This window comes from Gambusia affinis, linkage group LG20 (assembly GCF_019740435.1).
Source record: "Gambusia affinis linkage group LG20, SWU_Gaff_1.0, whole genome shotgun sequence".
NCBI classification, from domain to species: domain Eukaryota; kingdom Metazoa; phylum Chordata; class Actinopteri; order Cyprinodontiformes; family Poeciliidae; genus Gambusia; species Gambusia affinis.
In genome coordinates this window covers 21,297,593-21,318,376 of record NC_057887.1, presented here as the reverse complement: position 1 = coordinate 21,318,376, position 20,784 = coordinate 21,297,593, and the positions used below count along the sequence as shown (strand labels likewise).

General features: G+C 37.5%; 1 protein-coding gene and 1 long non-coding RNA gene across 2 annotated transcripts; one reads left to right on the top strand and one right to left on the bottom strand.

Moving 5' to 3' along the window:
• Nucleotides 1-1,490: 1,490 nt before the first annotated feature.
• On the bottom strand, nucleotides 1,491-19,784 carry LOC122823581 (transient receptor potential cation channel subfamily M member 4-like). The gene is made up of 28 exons (XM_044103350.1): nucleotides 19,528-19,784; nucleotides 16,000-16,061; nucleotides 15,753-15,930; nucleotides 14,752-14,932; nucleotides 13,661-13,830; nucleotides 13,317-13,494; nucleotides 13,101-13,165; nucleotides 12,793-13,026; nucleotides 12,460-12,562; nucleotides 12,263-12,384; nucleotides 11,872-12,171; nucleotides 11,225-11,326; nucleotides 11,026-11,154; nucleotides 10,291-10,420; nucleotides 9,651-9,796; nucleotides 8,612-8,724; nucleotides 8,408-8,521; nucleotides 7,215-7,249; nucleotides 6,888-7,126; nucleotides 6,676-6,791; nucleotides 5,675-5,807; nucleotides 5,396-5,570; nucleotides 4,820-4,985; nucleotides 4,442-4,623; nucleotides 3,791-3,923; nucleotides 3,642-3,714; nucleotides 2,404-2,497; nucleotides 1,491-2,240 (listed from the first exon to the last, which is right to left on the bottom strand). The coding sequence occupies exons 1-28, from the start codon at nucleotides 19,588-19,590 to the stop codon at nucleotides 2,209-2,211; spliced, it is 3,768 nt and encodes a 1,255-aa protein (XP_043959285.1). The 5' UTR covers nucleotides 19,591-19,784; the 3' UTR covers nucleotides 1,491-2,208.
• LOC122823582 lies at nucleotides 18,445-20,784 on the top strand. The gene is made up of 3 exons (XR_006369358.1): nucleotides 18,445-19,350; nucleotides 19,707-19,753; nucleotides 20,516-20,784. It is a non-coding gene; the product is annotated as an uncharacterized LOC122823582 (long non-coding RNA).

The following is a 20,784-nucleotide window of genomic DNA, read 5'->3' as shown; positions in this document are numbered from 1 at the left end:
ACTTAACTTTATATTTTGGTCCGTCTGATGATGTCATTTTTAAATATTAAATGATTGATGTTTTGATCAGGTACTTTTTGACTCATTTCTTGGATGGATACTTTTTACTTTTACTTGAGTAAGAATAAGCTTTAGTGCTATTCTTACTTGTAATTTTTCGGCTCTCTACCCTCCATTGTCAAAAATCTCAATAATATAACTGCAAATTTGTTCATTTTTGTTGATGTAAAACTGCAGTTATTCCTGTTGTTTAGGGAACTTCCATAAAACTTTTTCCTTCCGCTCAACTTTCCATTAATATTCTTCCAACCAACTTGTTCAACAATGACCTTTTGTGACTTACTCTCTCTTTGGAGTTTGTCAAGCCTGTTTGTTGAATAATTGTCAAACCTCAGGCCAGTGGTTGAAGTCGGTCCTTGAATGCTGGTAGCCTGAATATTTTTAAATGTTTTATCAAACCTGAATTAAATGAATATGTAGTTTATATGTTCTCAGAGAACAATTTAAGCCAGGAAAACATGTGAAGCAGGACACTGGATTTGAGGGGTGACATTTCAGTTGTGAAACTTATTTGTATCCATGTCATGGGGTTGGCTGTGAGACGTAACTAAATAATCAGAGTGATTAATAAGAGTTTCACTTTTTGGATTAATATGGAACAAATGACTGTTTTTAAGTCACAAAAAGCCAATTTTCAAAATATTTCTTATTAAAATCTCTGGTTTGGAATAAAAAATACAAAAATGAACAAAAAGGAATGTGGCTGCTGATTAAAAGCTGTGATTAGTGAAGTTGTGTTCATCTGTATCCACAACCCAATAGTTGATCCTCTGCAGTTTGAGGAAATGAAATGTAATCTAAATAAATAAGATGCCCAATATTATGAGGTGATAAAAAGCAAAGTGAAACGTCTTTAAATGCCAGTTTGTACGATGATCTCAGGATGGCGTGTCAGCAGGAAACATGGAGAAGATTGTCATGTGCACATTCCAGTCGCTTTTTAACCGTGTGAAGCTTTCACTCTCAGGTTTTGTCACAGGACAGATTTATGTTTTAAATCATCTTAAACAATCCTTGCTGCAAACCTGCACAGTCAGACGAAATGTAGGTCAGAAAGGGATGACGGCGTTTCTCAGCGTGAGCCGCTGCTGCTCCGTGCCACCGACAGCTGGTCCAGCGCACTATTTAGAGTAAAGGCTCCTTCAATAGTTTGCTCCACTATGTGACCTTCAGTGGAGCCATGTCATGTTGAAACCGGGCACCATGACTCTGTCCTCAGTAAATTCTCCTCCCATGGGTTTTATGTGACCCGAATGCAATTAAACAAATGAGAAAAGTCAAACCCGCTTCTGAAAATTACTTTTTAATTTAAGACAACTGGCTTCTAGGTTTCAAAATCCATCTAATAAATATGAAAAGTCTAAAAGGTATCCCAAATTTCTGTGAACAAGCATGAGGGAACAAAAGTTTAGGGCTTTCAATAACACAACAAGTGTAAATTCAACTTTATTTCAAGCATTTATTAGACAGAAGGTATAAAATTCTTAGGCTCAATGAGAGACAAAAAGGTTTTGCTGCTAATTTTAAGCAGCCACTGACCAAAAATAAACAATAAAATTAAATACTCTTTATTTCCCCAAGTAAATATATACACACTGCAAAAACACAAAATCATACCAAAGTTATTTTGGTCTAATTTCTAGTGCCAATATATTGCTACACTTGAAATAAGGTAAAACTAACTCACAAATAACTTTTCAGCAAGTTATAAGAGCTTAATAATTCCTTAAAATGGATGAAAAAGTTCTTGTTCCATTGGCAGATTATTTTTACTAATAAGACATTGATCCCATGTTATCAGTGAAATAATCTGCCAATGGAAATATAAAACAAGCTGAAAAGTTAATTATAAGTTAGTTTGGCCTTATTTTAAGTGTAGTTAATATTGTCTTTTTGCAGTGCAGCCCTTAAAACTACAGCCTTGATCATGTTAAATTGACTAAAATGCAAACATAGTAACAAAACACAATCAGCATTTCAGTATCAGTCCATAAAATCTGTTCCACGTTTAGGTGTTTCTGAACGTTTTACAGGTGGATTGTTGTTTTTAATCCAGTAATAATGACGGGTGGGAACCACGTGTCTGAGCCTCAACAAGCTGCCAAAGTGTCACGTCCCTTTCAGGCCTTTTGGGTCGTGACGGTCCAGCTACGATGAACTGGAAGAACTGGGAACGGCATCTGTGTGGGAAACCACAGGAAGGATAAGAGATGGTAGAGGTGAGGATAAATACCCTGTAGTTTTGAATAACTTGTCAAACAGGCTTAAAGTTTGTGTCACATTAAATGGCTGCAATATTTCTGTAGATGCCTGTGAAGCTTTTTGCATAATTCTTGAAATTACCTCTAAACGTAGGTGGCGGTCTGGGTGGTTTAAACGCTCCACCTTGTGCTAAAGTATCAACAATCCATCTCAGAGCATTTGAGCAGTTCTCCATCTGACGAGAAGAAGGAAGGAAAGATCATTTTGTTTATATAGCACATCAGCAGCAACAAGGCAATACAAAGTGCTTTACAGGAATTAAAAGGAAAAGGAAATACAAACATAACTTCTCTACTTTCATCTGAATTTTGTCTTATTACAAAAACCAAAGTTAATTATATATTTATTGAGATAGTTTTCTTGTTGATGTTTTTATTCTTCAGCTGTAAGTGACGTTATGTATTCTGTTGTATTCACATTGGTTGATTATCAAACCAAAAGATGTGTAAATGTATAAACACTAAGAGAAATGACAAATCAGACCAGAAGGGTCTTAAAAATACGGGGGTTTAAAAGAAAAACAAGTTTTATGTACAAAGTCACAAAAAAAACCCTCCACTTATTTTGAAAATCTCAAAATTAAAACTTGTCTGGTTATGAAAAGTACTTTATTTTGAAATAATTTTCTGTGGCTGTAATACATCAGCTAAAATCTTTAATATGTTTTTTTTTTTTAAATATTTCTATAGATCACATGCAACTTCAGCGTAATGTTTTGGCTGTTAGCTAAGCTAGCTGGCGAATTAGCGCTAGCTTGTTTAAAACAAGAGAAAAGGCTATGCTAGCTTTAATTAGTGGTACTAAAGGTCAAACTCTGATGTGACTTTCACTTCTTTGTTTACTGTTCCATGTTCCCTGTCTGCCTCATTACTTGTGGTTTTGTTTTGTTTGTTTCATTTTAGAAAAATTGCAAGAGAAATTTCTTGTAGTTTTCGGTATTTTAGCAAGAATAAAGGAACAAAGTCATGGCCGCAGAACATATTTTACATGGGTGAGGCGATTGGGGTATTTATTTCATAAATACACATGTATTTATGTGTAATTAGCTCATAAATACCAGTTGAAGTAGGAAACAATCACCTTACCCATCAATCTTTCCAACTTTGGCCATGAGAGTCACTGGATGCTACTTTTTTCATCGTTTTCAGGCTGTTTAAACAGTGATGCGTTCAAAGACAAGATGTGGCTTTGGGATTCTTAACACTTGATCTTTCTGTTATTTTTCTGTCTTCTGTTATTTATTTATTCACATTCATGAAACTCAAAAGCAGGTGGCGCTGCGACTGTGGGAACAAAAACAGCTTTAAGTTTATTCTCACCTCGTTCTCCAGAGCCCGAAGTCTCTGGTCAAGGTCTCTGTTTTCAGTCATATGTTTAGCAATACTATCCATCCTAGAGAGAAAAACAAAAATTCAAATGATAATAATAATAAATCATTGTCATCATCATTAGTAATCGATACACTCACTTGACAGACATCCGTTTCAGCCTCTCTGAGTCGCTGCTTTTCTGGATTTTGTTTTGGGCAGTCAGGAAGTCTTCCTTCTGGATCGTTTCCCATGTCATCAGTCTGTTGGCATCCTTCGGACTTAACTGCAAAACTACAAGAAGGCAAAGGAGAGCGGATGGTTACGTAAACGTAAAGTCGATCCTCGTAATCTTTATTAAAAAGGCGACAGTAAGCAAAAAAAAAAAAAAAAAAAAAACAGAGAGAAGCTTGACTTTACACCCTCATGACTTTCATTGACTGAGAAATGTGTTTTGGAAATACTGAACCATTCCAGGACAGCATTAGTAAGGTCACACACTAATGCTGGACGACTGCTGGCTCACGGTCTCAGCTCTAATTCGCCATAAATGCTCTCTACTAGATTTGAAGTCAAGTCTGTGCTTGAATCAGTTAAATGTCTTTTCGACTACATAATTTAGAACATGAAATAAGCATTCTCCCAACTTTTTCCCAAAGTTGGAAGCATGAAGCAGTGTTTGTCTGAAATAAAGCTGCAAAATTTGGTCTCCAAAAGAACTTGATGTATATTTTAATTTAGTCACTCAAACTTGTAATCCCAAATAAAGAATCGGAAACACCTGTATTTGCTTATCCAATCAAAATACTGACCAAAATGCTGAACCTTGACAGAGGGAACTTTACGGATCTTCCTCCTGATGAAAAGATTGATGTGGGAGAGGATGATAAACGGAGGAGCCAGAGACGGCCTGGAGTGATACTGGACAATCAGGTTGTAACGCTGGAACTTCCAGTAGGACTCGCTGTTGGCCTGGACTTCAGTAAACGTGTTGCTGCGTGGACAAGAGTAGAGTAAACCCAGAATCAGAGTCATTTAATTAAACCCGGAATCAGTCATTTAATTAAACCCAGAATCAGTCATTTAATTAAACCCAGAATCAGAGTCATTTAAATTAAACCCAGAATCAGAGTCATTTAAATTAAACCCAGAATCAGAGGCATCTGATTGTCCGTTCCTGGTCCACCTACCTGAACATGGCGATGAGCAGGTTGATGAGCAGGATGTTGGTCACCAGGAGATAAACCATCAGTAGAATGACCACTAACCAGTTACCGGAGGGATTTCTGCACTGCTCAGCGCCTTCTTCAACCAATGTCAGGTTTTCAGTGCATTCTACATCCCAAACTTGTTTAACTGAAGGACAAAAACAAAACAAACAAAAGACACTGAGATCAAAAGAAAAGGTGCAGTTATGTTTTATTCTATCGTCAATTTGCTTTTATCTGGGTTTACATGCAAACCCAGATAAACCAATGGAAGGACAGACAGATGGACGGATGGACAAAGAGAAGGATGAATGGATAGATGAACAAATTGACAAATCAATCCATCCATCCAAATGGATGGACAGATAAACAAAGTTAAAAATGGATGGAAAGATGCCTAGCTGGATGGACAGAGGGACGGATAAAGGGTACAGGCATTATGGGACAAATCGGAAGATGAATGAATATAACTTTCTTTTCTTTTTCTTTTCCAGACATATGTAAAATATTAAAATGAAATTCCAAAATGCTGTAAAACCCATGAAACGTTCATCTTACCATCGACCTCCTCCACAGGAATCTGACCGTAGATGTGCAGGTACGGCCTGTAGAAAACTCTGCGAAAGATGCGATCAAAATTCGGATCGTGGCGGTAAAGCAAAGCCTGATTAGCCACTCCGTACGCCATGATCCAAACTGCCAGGAAGAAGAGGAAGAAGAAGATGTCTTTCACCTTAAAAGAAAAAAAGAGATGCTTTTTGTTGCACTGAAGAAAAAAAAAGCAACAGAAAAATGAAGAGCAATTACAATAATGTTGTATTTGGAAACTTTTCTCACCATTTTGCCAACAATGATGATTTTTGGTCCCAGCTCTTTGTGAATGGCAAAAATGTGAATGAGACGAAGGGTGAAGACCATGAAGTCCACACACAGCAGTTCCCTTCCATACTCATAAGACCATTCAAACATCCTGAAAGAAATGTTAATGCAAACATAAATAGTGTTGTAACAGCGCCATCTGGTGGCCAAACTTTAAAATACAGTTGAGGGTTACCTATTAAGCTTCCTTGAACGGGTTAGAAAAGGTTTATGGGCGACACAAAGAATGTTCATCAAATTTTTTTTTTTGCACAAAATCATTTTTAGATGACTGGATCTTAGTCTGGTCAGTTCTGTCTGTTTTGAGCCGCTTTACGGCGTCTTGGCGTCCAAATGAGCTTCTGCTGGCCACGCCCCCCATTTCAACAGTGTGAAAATGGCCCCCAACAGATGCCCAAAATGCATCTCTGAAAAGCAGAAGTGGAGCTTCCAGCGCAACCAACAAGAATGAAATGAGAAGCAAACGGTTTCTGGATTGAAAGTCAACGACCAAACACTTGTCTTTTCCAGCAGCCATTGTACAGCACATACAGCGGTAAAACCAGCTGACCATATGTGCTGGAGGTCTGCTTGGGTTGCTAGGGAACGGGGCTTTGCTTGGCTAGGGTTGCTAGGTAACGACACAATGCCTGATAAATTTATTAAATATTGGAAGGTTTTTGAAACGGTTCATTTTCCAGACATCAAAATAAATGAACTAATCAACTAAAAACTGACTGGGTGGGTACTTTTAAGCAGTTGAGAAGTATAAAAACGTTCAAAATATGATTTTTTTGACAATAGGTCCCCTGAACGCAAAATAAATATTGTGATAACAGCGCCATCTAGTGGTCGTAAACCATCAGAACAGAGAAAATCATTTGAGACTTTCTACGTCAACAATAATAAAAATGACTTTAGAAACGTTTGATGTGAAATGGGAGAATATAAATAAATTGAAATTAATTCAAAGTTCATACCTGCAGATTAATCCTGCGATGAAAAGAGTTATAGCAAGAAGGTCTAATTTATTCCACACATCCTGAATGTAAACTCTGAGCATTTGACGCAAAGTCATCATCCCTGAAAAGAAAGCCTGGAAGGGCAAAACAATAAATAAATAAATAACATATTACTTTATTGGAAATGCAAACTACAGTAAACAGAAAAATCCGTTTAAACAGTTTTTCACCTCTCTTATCTCCTCACACACCATGGTGAAAACCCAGAAGTAGAGCACGTACTCCGACCCGGCCAGACCTACAGGCGGCGGGTCTTTGAAGTCCAACAGCAGCACATACGTATACAGGACGAGGAACAGGAAGTACATCAACACGTTCCCCAAAAACGCCGTGACGGGAGCGAACCAGAACTGGCGCCAGCGAGACACTATGAACGGGCGCCGCGGCGGTCTGAAGGGTTCAGGAAAACCTGTGTCCACGAAAAAACAGATCCTGAAAATGAACATTAATGATGTTTGAAGTGTTTTCCAGTGATTTTGTCTTCAGAAGAGCCTCACCTTCAATGGTACTGGAGAGCTGGCCATCAGCTTCACTAATGAAATGAGAGATTTTCAGTGAACGAGTTCATAAAGCTGCAAAAATGTGTGATAATAAAACCTCTGAGGGTTGAAACAATTAATCAGATTGATCGTAATGAATCGATTATTGCAACCAATGTTGATTAATTATTAATTGGAATACATAGACTCAAAAGAGAGTATTTCCTGAAACACACTCAAAGCAGTAATTAAGAAAAAAACTGTACAAAAGACAATATACATTTTGCATCATTTAAGATATAAAAAAAACCTTCGTCTGTAAACATCTTCTACACAAAAATCAAGTGGAATAGTTTTAGCTTTACCAGGTTAAAATGTTGTAAAAACTAAGACATAAAAATCTTTAGTAATCAGTTAATGTAAAATAAAACAGCGACTGATGTTAAGTCAAGCAGAAAGGAGTGAACTTTCCACATGTTTATGTTTTACTGCAGATGCATCACAAAAAGATCAAGTGTTCACTCAAGGAATGATGATAAGCAACAACATTTTTAGTTTTTTATCTAATGTATTCCTAATATTATACAAAATAGGATTACATGAAAAATCTGCATAAAGTGCCAATATTTTTATCCGATTAATCACCAGAATAATTTATATTTTAACTGATTACTAAATGAATCATTAGTTGCAGGTGAATAGATGTAACACCATTTACAAAGAGAGAACCATAATATTCAATTTATATTATTGACATTAAAAGTAGCATGTAGTGTTGAAATGGAATAAAAATAACATGAGGTTTTCAAAGTCTTTGGAAATTAAACTATGAGAAAGTGTGACATGCATATTTATTCAACCCACTGAATCAAAACTCTTTTTAAAATCAATATTAGGGAATTATACTTTGGTATAACAGGTCAGATTTGAGCTCTGGATCTCTGCAGCTCCTCCAAAGTTTCCTCTTCTCTGCTTCTCAAACTCTTAAACACAGACTTGTGAACAAACAGACGAACTCTATGCACCGAGTAGGTGGAGCCCGATTGCACTGGATTTTATTTAGGGGCATTACGGTAAATGGGGGTGAAAAAAATAATGTACGCTTTTCAGATTTTTATTGGTGAAAAAAACTGCAGTTGCAAAATGTGAAAAGGTTTCTACGCCTGCAGGGAATTGTATGTGAAAAATATAAAAGAATAATTAAGCCTTACATGTGTTTGATGTCGGAGAAAGAGAAGATGGTTGTCCCGTAGTGATTGTCCGCATCCGGACTCAGGTCTTCATCGCTGCTCCTTCCTTCCTCTTCCTGTTGGTTATCGTTTTCCCTACGTTGGAAATACGACATGCACATCAAGGTTACAGTGACTCCGACTCATTTGGAAGCCTAATATCAACCGAGATTCTGCAGATTTTACCTGAAAGAAATGAAGTTTGTGTAGCAGAGGAGAGGGCAGAAAAAGGTCAGCAGAAGCTTCCACACCGCCGTGTCTCTCTGCATGTCGCCCCACCAGATCTGGGACAAAAACGACTGGAAGGGAAGTGAGGCGACGTCAAGTGGGATTCATCATGAAAAGATGCAAAAAGAGGCTGAGCTGTTCTGGGTAAAAATAGTGGTTCAGGGGCCATTTGTGGTCCTTGGACTAATATTTTTGGAGTTTAAGAATGACACAAATTAGGTGGGCCAGAAAATTTTTATTTATTTAGTGAAAAATTAAAATATTTTTGCAATAGAAATTGGAAGAATCGAACAAAGTCTTATTAAACAATTCTACGACATCTATTCAGAAACTGACATTGGTGCAGACAAATCTATTCAGTTAAATTTGGCCCAATACAGCAAACATTTTCATCATATACTAAATTTCTACTTATTTGTTTAAAGCAAACCTGAAATAATTAGCAAACTGCAAGTCTTTTTTAAATAAAGCAAATGGACGAAACTCTTTTCATGTTTTGAATATACATTAATTCACACAACCCTTTCCTATAAAGAAATCTGACTCTTTATTTGTTTAAAATATTAAATGCTCAGTTTATTTCTTCGGTCCTTTGGTCAACAAGTACCGAATGATGATTCACTGTACATCATTTACAAATAGAACAATTTTTTCTTGAAACATTTCCTTCCCACCACCACACGGTGTTGACAAAAACATGAAAATGCAAAGGAGAGTCTGGATGCAGATTTACTCGAGGAAAAAATGGAGCTCATGTTTTCTCCATTACTGATGAAATTTTTTAGCACAATTTAAAGCTAAATTCACAAATTTAAATCGCTGTGACTTTTTTTCCACTCAAAATCTTCCAGGATTGAAGATTTTGAGGGGAAAAAATCTGAAAGGAAAGAACAGAACAGATCTGAAAAAATAGTTTTGGACCAACAGCAACATTTTTTTCCCCCAAACCATCGTTTTAACACGGATGAATAATCAGAGTGCAGAAACGATGACGCACCTGCACGCCGTCTTGGCTGAAGAAGAGGCGCGCGTCGGCGCCCATGCCCATCTGCAAGCAGGTGGTGCTTCCCCAAACAGGAGATTTCCTAATCAGCAGATCGAAGGAACGACTTTCATCGCTGTGGTAGCAAGAGCTGAAGATATCTTTGACAAAGAAAGGAGATTAGTTTGCCTGGTGACTGTTAGAAACAGATTTATTGATGACATCACAGTTAAGAAGAGTTTAAAGGATCAGAATAAGCGACACAATAACCAGAACAAACCACAACTGACGTGTTAAAATTAATGCAATTTATGCTAATTTTATGAATAAATAATATAGGAATGTTCTGATCTAATTCCAAGCATCAATTTTAAATAATCAGTATCAGAAACCCCAACTAAATAGAAAAAACAAATCCATAAAAATAGCTTACAAAACTGTTCTAAAGCAGAATTTTCCACAAAATAAAAATGCAGTTTTATAGAGTCAATGACAGCATCAAGGTAAAAATCAATCTTTATCACTGCCACTAACATTTTGAGACAAATACCATTTGAAGTTTCTTATAAATTTAGCAGACTACAAAATAATATTTCTCAACATTTATTTTAGTGTTTGTCTGAATTAAAGTGGAACATTTTAGCAACCGTCTCACCGTGTGCCAGATTCTCAAACGTCTGGGCCAGATCCTTCATGGAGAGTTTGATTTCCGTTTCAGACTCCAGCTTGGACAGTTCTCTCAGCATCTTACAGCCACTGAGAGCCGTCAGCACCGACTCTCCTGCCTCAGAAACACAGCAGGACAGGCAAAGACGTGAAATGGTTTTAGAGAATATCGTTATATTATTTTCAACGTAAAGCACCCGAGACTTAAAAATGGGAAATTTTACAACGTAAGAAATTTTTCTGATATACCAAACTGACAAAAACAAAACTAATGTTTACATAAATATTTTTGCTGTCCTTAAAAACAACCTATTTCTCATTTATAGATGTCTAGTAGTAATATAAAATGCTGAAAGCCTAAAACAAAAATAACTAAAAGCTGAAGAAGGTCGTGTACAAATCATAATATATTGGGAATAACGATACACCTAAATATCGTTTCACGGTTCTGGGTTAAAGGTTTGTGTGAATAAGTACAGTAAAACAAGCCGAATGAGACAAATACAAATGACAGATGCAAATTTATTTTTAATCTTTTAAACAGAAAATGAAACAAAAATGGGACAGAAATCACAATTCTTAATTAGCAGGTTCTAAGAAAATGTTAGATCTGTGGAATGACAAACTTAAAATAAAAATCCTTTCAAATTAGGATCCATATTTTAGCTTTTTGTCTTAATAAAAGGTTACGTAATGCATTCTTGCTTTGTGTCAGATATTTTACCATCTCCCAGAAGAAAGTGGCCATCTCAGTGCGGTTCTGCAGAACGGCCCAGATGAAGAGCGAAGCCCAGGGGTAGAGGCAGCGCTTTTCCTGATACGAGCGATTTTCACGCAGCAGCCTGCAGACATGCTGAGGAAAAGAAACAAAAATGGTTCTTATCCAAACACTTGACAAAAACAAACAGAAAAATCAAGCTTACTTTGATAGCTTTCCTTTTAAAGCTGATGTCTGAAATGCCCAAAACGTCAAAGTAGAACGGCTGGCAGGTATCACCCAATAATAAATCCAGGACTCCTGAAATCTAAGAATATGGAAAATAAAGTTTCATCACTTGGTGTTTTATTCTCACATAATTCTTGTAATATCAATAAAGTAATAGAAAGAGAGTGACAGAAATGCAGCCAGAGATACAGACAAAGATAGAGAGAGAAAAACACCACCATGGGGATCTTCATGTATCACAGCAGTATAAACAACTCACAATGAAAAACAATATAAAATATAACAATATTTAGAGCAATGTATAAAAATAGTTATTTTTAAAAGACGTTGTAATATCGCACTTAGTAAAATAATGTATAAAAAATAACTTATGAAACTATGGCAGTGCACAATGTCCATATAGTTGTAGTTGCATAGATGACCGACACCAGAGGCAGTGGTGTTGGACGCTGTAGAGATATTTCAGCAATTTATTAATGGAACATCACTTGTTGTAGGTGTTAAACCGTCTGACAGTAGTTGGTAAGAAAGACCTGTGGTACGTTCAACCGGCTGCTGAAGGAGTTGTTCAAGGCTCCCACAGTTTCAGAAGATTTAATATCAATGAAGGAGGCAGAAACTCGCCTCGAAAAGGGTGATGTCTGTCGTTGGCTCGCTCTGAAAGTTCTCTTCTAGCGTTTCCACAGGTGATTTTGGCTCGCTACTTGCTGCAGGCACAGTTGTTGCAGTTCCCAGTCTGACCACTAAGCGGCGCTGAAGCAGCTGGTATAACAGCGTTGAATCGGGAACGGAGCGGTAGAGCTGTTCCAGTCTGCCGTAGGTCAGGTATTTAGTGATGTTTAGACCGTTCTCAGTGAAAAGCTGCACAAACTGGGGCTTATTATTGATCAGGACATCTGACATGGATTCCTTCAGATCCTCATACTGTTTGGACGAGAATTACATTTTTATAACCAAGAAATAGGTAAAACGACTAAAAGAAAATGTAGAAAACTCTGCATTTCTTTCCATTTACTTTCCATTGAATGTCTCCATTGAAAAGTTCGCTCTTGGCAATGTCAACCCTGTTCCATGCAACAGCGAGTTTAAGTTCTTCGTTGTACGGACTGGCCTCGGCTGACACACGCTGCTTACTTGCTGTAAGAAAAACCAACATCCATGTCTGACCACATAAAAACATCTGCAGGTTTTAGTTTTAAAGGTTTTCCCTACCTCCAACCAATGCCTTGAGGAGGACTGTGTCAAAGTCCGTGGGACTCTCCTGCTCTCCGTGGTAGATTGAAATCAAGTCTCTGCATTGGTAGATTCTTAGAGCCTGCAGACAGAGACGTCAAAATGAAAAGAAATTTGGCATCAGGACTGAAGAAGCCAAAGAGAGACACCTTCAAGAAGCAAGAACAAAAGTTGAACCACCTTCTGTTCTGGCACTTTGAGCAGCTGGACCAAAATTCTCACCACAAGCACTTGGGTAAATATTTTCTTGGTATTTTCTTAAACATGAAAACCACTTCCTCTTTCAGTACAGAAATAACAAGCAGAACTCACACGCTCAACAAGTTTGTCACTCTCCGATTCTGCAGGGAAGTGCTTCTTGACTCGCTCTGCGATTTTTTCTTTCAGATCCACACTGGGACCAGGTTCGCCGTCACCTTCAGCGGTGGGCTGGAAGACTGGGGCAGTCGACACGTTCTCCAGGAGGTCAGTGAGGAAGTCTGCCAGGCCTCCTGAACCGGCCAGCACCAGCCAGGGCACGGAGTTCTTCAGCGACAGATCCATTTGCTGGCAGAGATCAGAAAATCCATGATTACCATGTTAACTAAGGCAAAACGACAGTAATCAAGATGACAATTCACCTCTAAACTGCTTATGTCTCCAGATATCAACATACAAAGAACAGGGATGTCAATCGTTCCGCTACCTGTTGAGAAAAATATTCATTTTACCTTCATTTCCATTGTCTATCAGATTACCCAAAAAGGTCAAAATAGTTCAAATTACAGGCTACAAGAAGCCCTTAGATCATTTTTTATCCATTTCATGAACAGAAAGTAAATACATATATTTCTTACCCGATATTCCAGTGCGCTGATGGGAAATGTAGTCCTCTAGCTTGGTTCTGAAGGCCATTTCTCCTCCTCTGCAGCCCTCTCTCCCATCGTCCACCAGCAGGAAGGACTGGTACTTGTTGTCTAGACAGCAGGAATCCCGAAATGGGTCCTGTATGTAGTACTTTGCAGGATAACTGCCCTGCTCAAGAAAGCATCCACGATAATTTATTTCAGATGAGAAACCTGCAAAATTAATTAACGTACCATTTCAGCTACAGTGAGTATAAATAGTGGAGACATCCTTGAGCAAACTGCAGAGCATAGAAACTTCTAGGGTAAGATCATGTGCCTCTTAAAACAACAACCTTAGGGTTGACGAGCTGCTCCTTGTTGTGCACTATTCCCCACGGAGCGATGCCCACGGCCACCACCTTGTTGAGGGAGTCAGAGGAGGCTGCAGTGGCGTGATCCCTCACCGCCTCGCCAACACACCTACCAACGCCTTCAGCCAGTCCTGTTGTAAAGATCCACGCTCCTGGGCAGGGACAGTTCAGCACAGGTCATTATGTGTTCAATAGAAAGTCTAAACAGAAGTCCATCTATGTCCTGATCTTTCCATGAAAGATGTTTAAAGTATATCTGAGCCTTTTGGAGATTTAATCAGCCTAATACTGCAGTTTTGTCACTAATTTGTCTGCCATTCGTTTGCAGCCTGTGTGAAATCAGCACTGTGATCAGCTGATTTGACTGTGCACTGCAAAAACACACAATCTCACCAAGTATTCTTGGTCTAGATTTTAATGCAAATATCTCAGCATTCTTGAAATACGACAAAACCTTAGTATTACCTTTTTGGCAAAACATAGGTGGCTGTTTAGAGTCAATAATTCCTTAATACTGATGGTAAAAGTACTTGTTCTACTGGCAGATTATTTCACTTATAACAAGACATTTTTTTCATGTTATAAATGAAATAATCTGCCAGTGGAACTAGTACTTTTTAATCTATGTTAAGGAATTATTGACTTAAAACAAGCTCATATGTCTTGCCAAAATGTTACTTGTAAGTTATCTTTGTCTTCTTTCAAGTGGACCAAGATATTTGAACAAGAAGCTAAAATACGTGGTGAGTTTTTGTGTTTATATTTGCAGTATGCAAGCAGTTCATTAACAAGCAGATTATTGCTTTGATCTTCATATGAAATAAAAAAATGCAGCATGAAAATCCTCAGAAGTTAGTGGCTGTAATGTTGGACGAAGTGAAAATGATTTAAAACTGCACAAAGTTGTATGATGCAAAGTGAGTAAATAAATTTCAATGTGCAAAAAGTTTCTTGTCTAAAAGAAAATTCTGTTCTGGATTATAATTGACTTTTTCAATTTGGAGAAAAACGTCTTGCGTGCCGATTTTCCATCTTTTCTGCTCTGGTTTTTAAAGAAGTTGGTTTCCATTCACCTGCTCTTTGTGCTGCTTTCACAAGTCCCTGCCTGAGGACTTCTCGTACCCAGGACTTCACCTTCATTCTGCGCTCTCCACCCACAACAGAAACCACCAGGTTTGGTATGGGAAGACGCCAATGGGTCGTCATCAAGTAGTAGACCTGAGATGGTTCGGTGTCCCGCGACAGGCGCAAAAACTGACAGAACGACATTTTTCTCAGATAAAAATCAAAGAAACCAGCGAGGGATCACACATTAGGTCAAAAACAGGCTGAAGCAAATTTCTGTGATTGTTTGATACACTGCAGAAACACAAAATCTTAAAAAGTAATTTTTGTCTAGTTCGTAGACAAAACGTATTTGTATTGTCAAAATAAGACAAATCAAACTTTTCAGCAAGAAATATGATGTAGTTTTAATCAATAATTCATTAATATTGATGAAAAAGGTTTACTTTCTTTGCCAGATAAATTGACTTATAACATGCAAAAAATGTCTTATTATAAGTGAAACAATCTGCTGGTGGAACTACATAGAACTGGGTTGCTAGGTGACGGGCTGGGCTTGGCTGGGGTTGCTAGGTAACGGCGCCAGTGGAACTCGCTGCTATATCTTACTGAAAATGTAAGTTAGTTTTGTCTCACTTCAAGTGCATCAAAACGAGACAAAACTACTTGGTAAGATTTAGTGTTTTTGAAGTGTACTAGGCTTTTCCACATGGAGCCAAGTTGCTTTGGATCACTTTTACAAATAAAACCACAATTTAACAACTGGATTTTGTATTTACTCTGTACTTTCTCTGATAGTAAAAGTAGTTTGATTGTCTGAAACAGAATAAATCCACAATGGGACATTTAATTGACCTGACCTGTGAAGCCACAGGTCAGAGTTCAGGAATCTCCAAAGTGTTGACAAATACTATAATCTCTCTTGATAATTAGGTCATAAGATTAAGATAAAGACATTTATTAACCAATTCAGATAAGATTTCTTGAAGCAAAACAAGAAGGGACCCACATGGCTGTGTCTCTTGCTGGCTTCTGCGAACTGAACCTCTCCAAAAGCGTCGGTCGGGTATTCAGACGAGTGCTGGGCGCTGTCCCAGCGGTTCACAATGGCCGTGCTGAAGTAGTCCCCGAGCGCCACGGAGGAGTGGGCGTCTCTCGCTCTTCCACACTGACACAGCGCTCCATTACTGACACACAGAGACGAGATGAGGGTCCGATATCCACACCACAGCACATAACAGTCACTCTGCAGTTACCTGAAAGAGTCCTCCACAAAGGTGGTGCAAACTCTTTTCTTGTAGGTCCTGGCGATCCAAGTCTGTAAAGATTTCAAACAGTTCAGGAAGCTGAAGTAAAGCGTTTACAAAGTCCAGTTTAAACCCTCTCTTACCCTTTTGTGCATGTTGCTTGCAGGGAGTTGAACATGCAGCTGAGAGCAGAGAATGTCTAGCTAGAGAGTCCGGCTCGACCCGAACACCTGAATGTGACTTTTGACGGGGCGCTGCTGATTCAACTGTGAATCTATGCACAGCCAACATGAATCTATAAAGCAAAGCAGCAGCGGCCGTCCCAACAGAGGCTGGTTTCCTCACATCTTTGAAATTAGAAATATTTTGAAACACTGCAAAAAGCACCAACATTCCCAAGTAATTCTGGTCTAATTTCAAGTGCAAATATTTTAATACACGTGGAATTTTTAATCAACATATGGGAGTTTGTTTAAAGTAACAATAATTTAAGCAGTGGGCAGGTATCTAAAAGCCAATGTTTTGTGTTTCCTCTAGATTTGTATGTGATAAATCCACACAGACCACCGTTCAGTCCCAGAGGAGGACCAGAAACTTCCTTTGTGTGATTTGGGGGAAATTGAGAGTGAAGCGCACTTTTTGTTTTACTTAGGTGGAGAAATGATTTAGTTACTAAAATACTTGATATTTATCCAGATTTTTTTTATTTTATTTAATGGATGAGGATAAAATGAGTTAAGTATTTTTGTGTTTCAGTTAGCACATTTTATTTTGAAGGCCTGGTAAAGAATATTTGTCTGTCCCCTTGTTTGAATACGTTTTTATTGTGTCTTGGATGGACACCTGTAAAAGGGTGCAGGACCCTTATATGTCTATCCATGAGGACACTGGTGGCTCTTACAATACAGCCAACTACAGACCAAACACTGCAAGTGCAAGGAATGTTTTTATTAAAAAACTTAAATTTCACAGACAGATGAAAAAACATCCCAACCAACTCAGGAATATTCAGTCCCTCCTTCTACTGCAGAGAACTCTGGCAAGTAAAAAAAAATAAAACATTGTGACAAATTAATTCCCAAAGACCTCAAGACTGTTGATCCCAACAGATGCATTTAACAAATTTGTATTTATCCAATGAGATGATAATGGCATAATAATGCAAGTTTACGATCTCAAAAACTAATAAACTTTAAATTTGCACAGAACATTCCACACTGCAACTGGAAGACATTTTAGATATATAATAAAACAACCAGAACCATAAATAAAATGGATTATCAAGTCTAAACAAAGCAGCTTTTCAAAAATATAAATCAAAATGGAAATTATCAAGCTCATTTAAATTTATTATGTGTAATAAATAATCTAACCGCATTTGTGCTCATGTGGCATAAACACATGTGCAGGCATGTGCACAACAATGCAGAATATGTTTCTGACAGGACATGACATGTTGGGTCTGCTCCATTTAGTTCTGCACATGACGCGGATCATACAGAAGCCATGCGAACTGGCGCCGCTGAAAGAAACGGAACGCGGCCTTCAGTCTGGCGAAAGAGCTGCTGAGAGGAATCAAGTTCCTCAGAAAACTTACCTCTGCGTTGCGCTTCTATCCCATGTTTTACGGTCATAACAACAAACTTAATGTTCAAGTACAACTTGTACACTAGAACATTTATTTACATTTTTTGTAACAAAAGTTAATAAAAACAACTTAAACTGGTTATTTCATAATATATTTTTTTAAATAATATATTATTTGAATATAATTCAACTCATCGTTATGATAAACTGAAGAAAACAAATGTTTTCTATTGAAGCATCTTTTTAAATTAATGGAGTGAAATGAGCTGTAGAACAACATGGACGACAAAATCCTACATGTCAGGGTTTCAGTGTGTTGGAAGAATATAGATGTGCGAAACAGAGGATTTGCTTTTCCTTGAAAATTGGAAAAATTAACCATCCCCTTCAGTCTGAACAGAAAAACAGAGCAGCCACAGGAAAACCTGAGTTTAATAATACCTCTGCTGTAAGTGTAACTGCAGGAGTAAACTATTTAACCAGAGAAACACAAACTTTACTGATGGCATGCACATAATAGGAAGTAATGTAGTTAATAGATTGAGCTGCTAAACAACCAATCAGGTATGATGTCATTCCCAAAACCTCATATCCAACTAACCAAACTTGTCCTCTTTATTTGCATGCAGTTACTTTAACAGCAGAAAAATATTTGAAACCGCATGGTTTACAGAAAAATCTGAAAATAATAAAACAGTCAGAAGACCAGGGGAGACTGAGACGGTTCCATTATCAAAGATCTTTAGCGAGCATTTCAAGTTGCAACAAAACCACAGTCTGGTTGATGACTTCGAATGAAAAGATATTCATGTGTGATTTTCTGCGAAATCGCTACATCCACATGAAGTCAAGGCCGTTGCAGGGAGACAAACTTACAATTAGATTTTTCAGATTACTGAGTGAAGAAGTAAAACACATAAATCCAACAATAAATTAGTTCTCCTCCTGCGCAACTCGTATCTAATCTAAAACAGATGGGCATTTCTTAATGCTTATCTGCATTAGTCAGAATTGTGAGATTCAAATTTGTTTGTTTTCATTCTTTTTTTTTTTAAGTGGCATTAATCTTCTTCCATACAAATGCAACTTCAATGCTTCTAGATCTATTCAGAAGTCGCTTGTTTTATGTTTACTGATATTAGCAAATGAATTCAAATAAAAATACTGGAAAAAAATATGTTAGTGTAGATTTAGTTGTTTTTTTTTTAAATAAACTGCTTGACAATATCTTTAAGAGTATTAAATTGTAACCAGATTAAATGCTAGAGAAATTCAAAGGACTTTTTTTTATGTTTGTTTTGATAATGCGTGTTTTAGTAACACGTACCAAAATATTTCTCCAGAAATATTTTTAAAATGGTCAAAATGTTATTTAGGAAGTCTGAATGAATCTGAGGGGAATAGTAACGATTAAACTCATAAATTTACTAGTTTTATTTTACGACTTGATTTAAACGCACCACGGACGTTGAACGAAGTAGTAAATCACAGTATAGAAGCGCAAACAGATCCAGGCACAACACCTGCAACTGGTTAAGCGTGGTCGCTGAAGAGTAAAAAAAAAAAAAAAACCTAACCCGTTTAATGTGCTGCTGATCGGAGCTTTGATTCAGTTAATTACCTATGAGATACGTCATCTAACTTCCGGTAACTTGTCGGACAAGTGGTGTTGAAGATTACGTTGGACTTTTACGTTCCCTCCGTAATGACGCTGCCACAGAGACCTGGGTTTCCATAAACAGAACATTGTTATAACTATCAGCGACAGTACCGGTAAGTAAGTAGGTCCACACAAAGCTAAAGTTTCTCTTCTTTCGGGACTCTTAACAATGGATACTGCGGCTCTGATGACACCTTTCACTTTGTTCTTCCGCTCCTTTTCTATCACCGCCGTCATAATGCAGCTCGTTTTACTTGTTTAGTTCTTTCTCTTCTTAAAGGTTTACCCACCTGGTCTTTCTCAGATTTACTGAGCTTGTCTGTGCTTCCTCGCACTTCCCCGGTATCTTTCATCTTTCTCTTTTCTTCCCTTTCCGTCCTTGTCAGTGGGAGGTTTGCAGGCGAGGTTAGAATTTCTCTAACATTTTCCTCCACTGTAATACCAGTTCCTGATTGTGTTGTTCCTGCAGTCAAAGAGGATAAACGAGGTGCGCTGCAGCCCAGACACACCTAACAGGTGAGGGTGTGTCTTCACAGCGCAGCTGTATGACTATCAAACTCCGAAAAGGGGGCGTGGCTTGTCACAGATATTTTAAAAAACAGTTAGTGTCTTCCTTTTTGAGTCCACTTCCTGACATGACAACTATAAACACAGATCTATCTATCGGTCTATATTCATTTTTATAAATTTTTTTACTACTGTTGCTGGTTGTTTACACCTGGTATTTGTTTTTTTATGGTTTCACAGTTTTGAAGACAAAAGCGTAAAATAAAACGACTTTTAGTCATTTCGGTCGGTTATTCTGACATTAATCAAAATTTCGTATAAAAATACCTCGTATAAAAAGGCCACATTTTGCAAATTTTTTATTTGAGCACTAAGGCCTTTTTTAAAACATTAGATGCAAATAAACAATTCATTCTTCCTTTTTTTTTAAAAAAAAAAAGAAACAAAACAAAAACAAGATAAACATTTTATTACCTAAAACAGCATTACGTTTGATAATTTGTAGATAAACTGATAACATTTTCAATAATTGGATTGCTAATGGTGCTTATTTTTCTATCTGTATATTTCTTGTATAATTTTGGTTTACTGCTCTAAGTTCATTTATCTTTTAGCAAATTATTTTTTTTCTGAGTCTGCATAACACTCCAATTAACCATCAATCAATTACTAAGTTAGTTGACGATTATTTTAAGTAATCACGATTAACATGATTAATCGTTCCAGCTCTAAATATGTATCCATATTTTTTTTTTCAAACTGTCTTTTAAGTGGTGAGATTTTCCCTGAGATGATGAAAGCTCTGGAGTAGAGAGGATGTAGCAGCCGACAGGGCTCCCTGGAGTCACGCTGCGGACGGGACGACCCCTGTGGACCGGCAGATCAGGGCAGTGGTCCAAGTTTCCAAAGAATAGGGGACCGGACTGGCTTTCAACTAATCCTCTGAAGAGTAAAAGGGAAAAATATATATTTGGTCAAGTCAATGTGATTGACATAAAAAGTAAAAATTATATTTTCTAAGTTAAAAACTTCCTAGACCA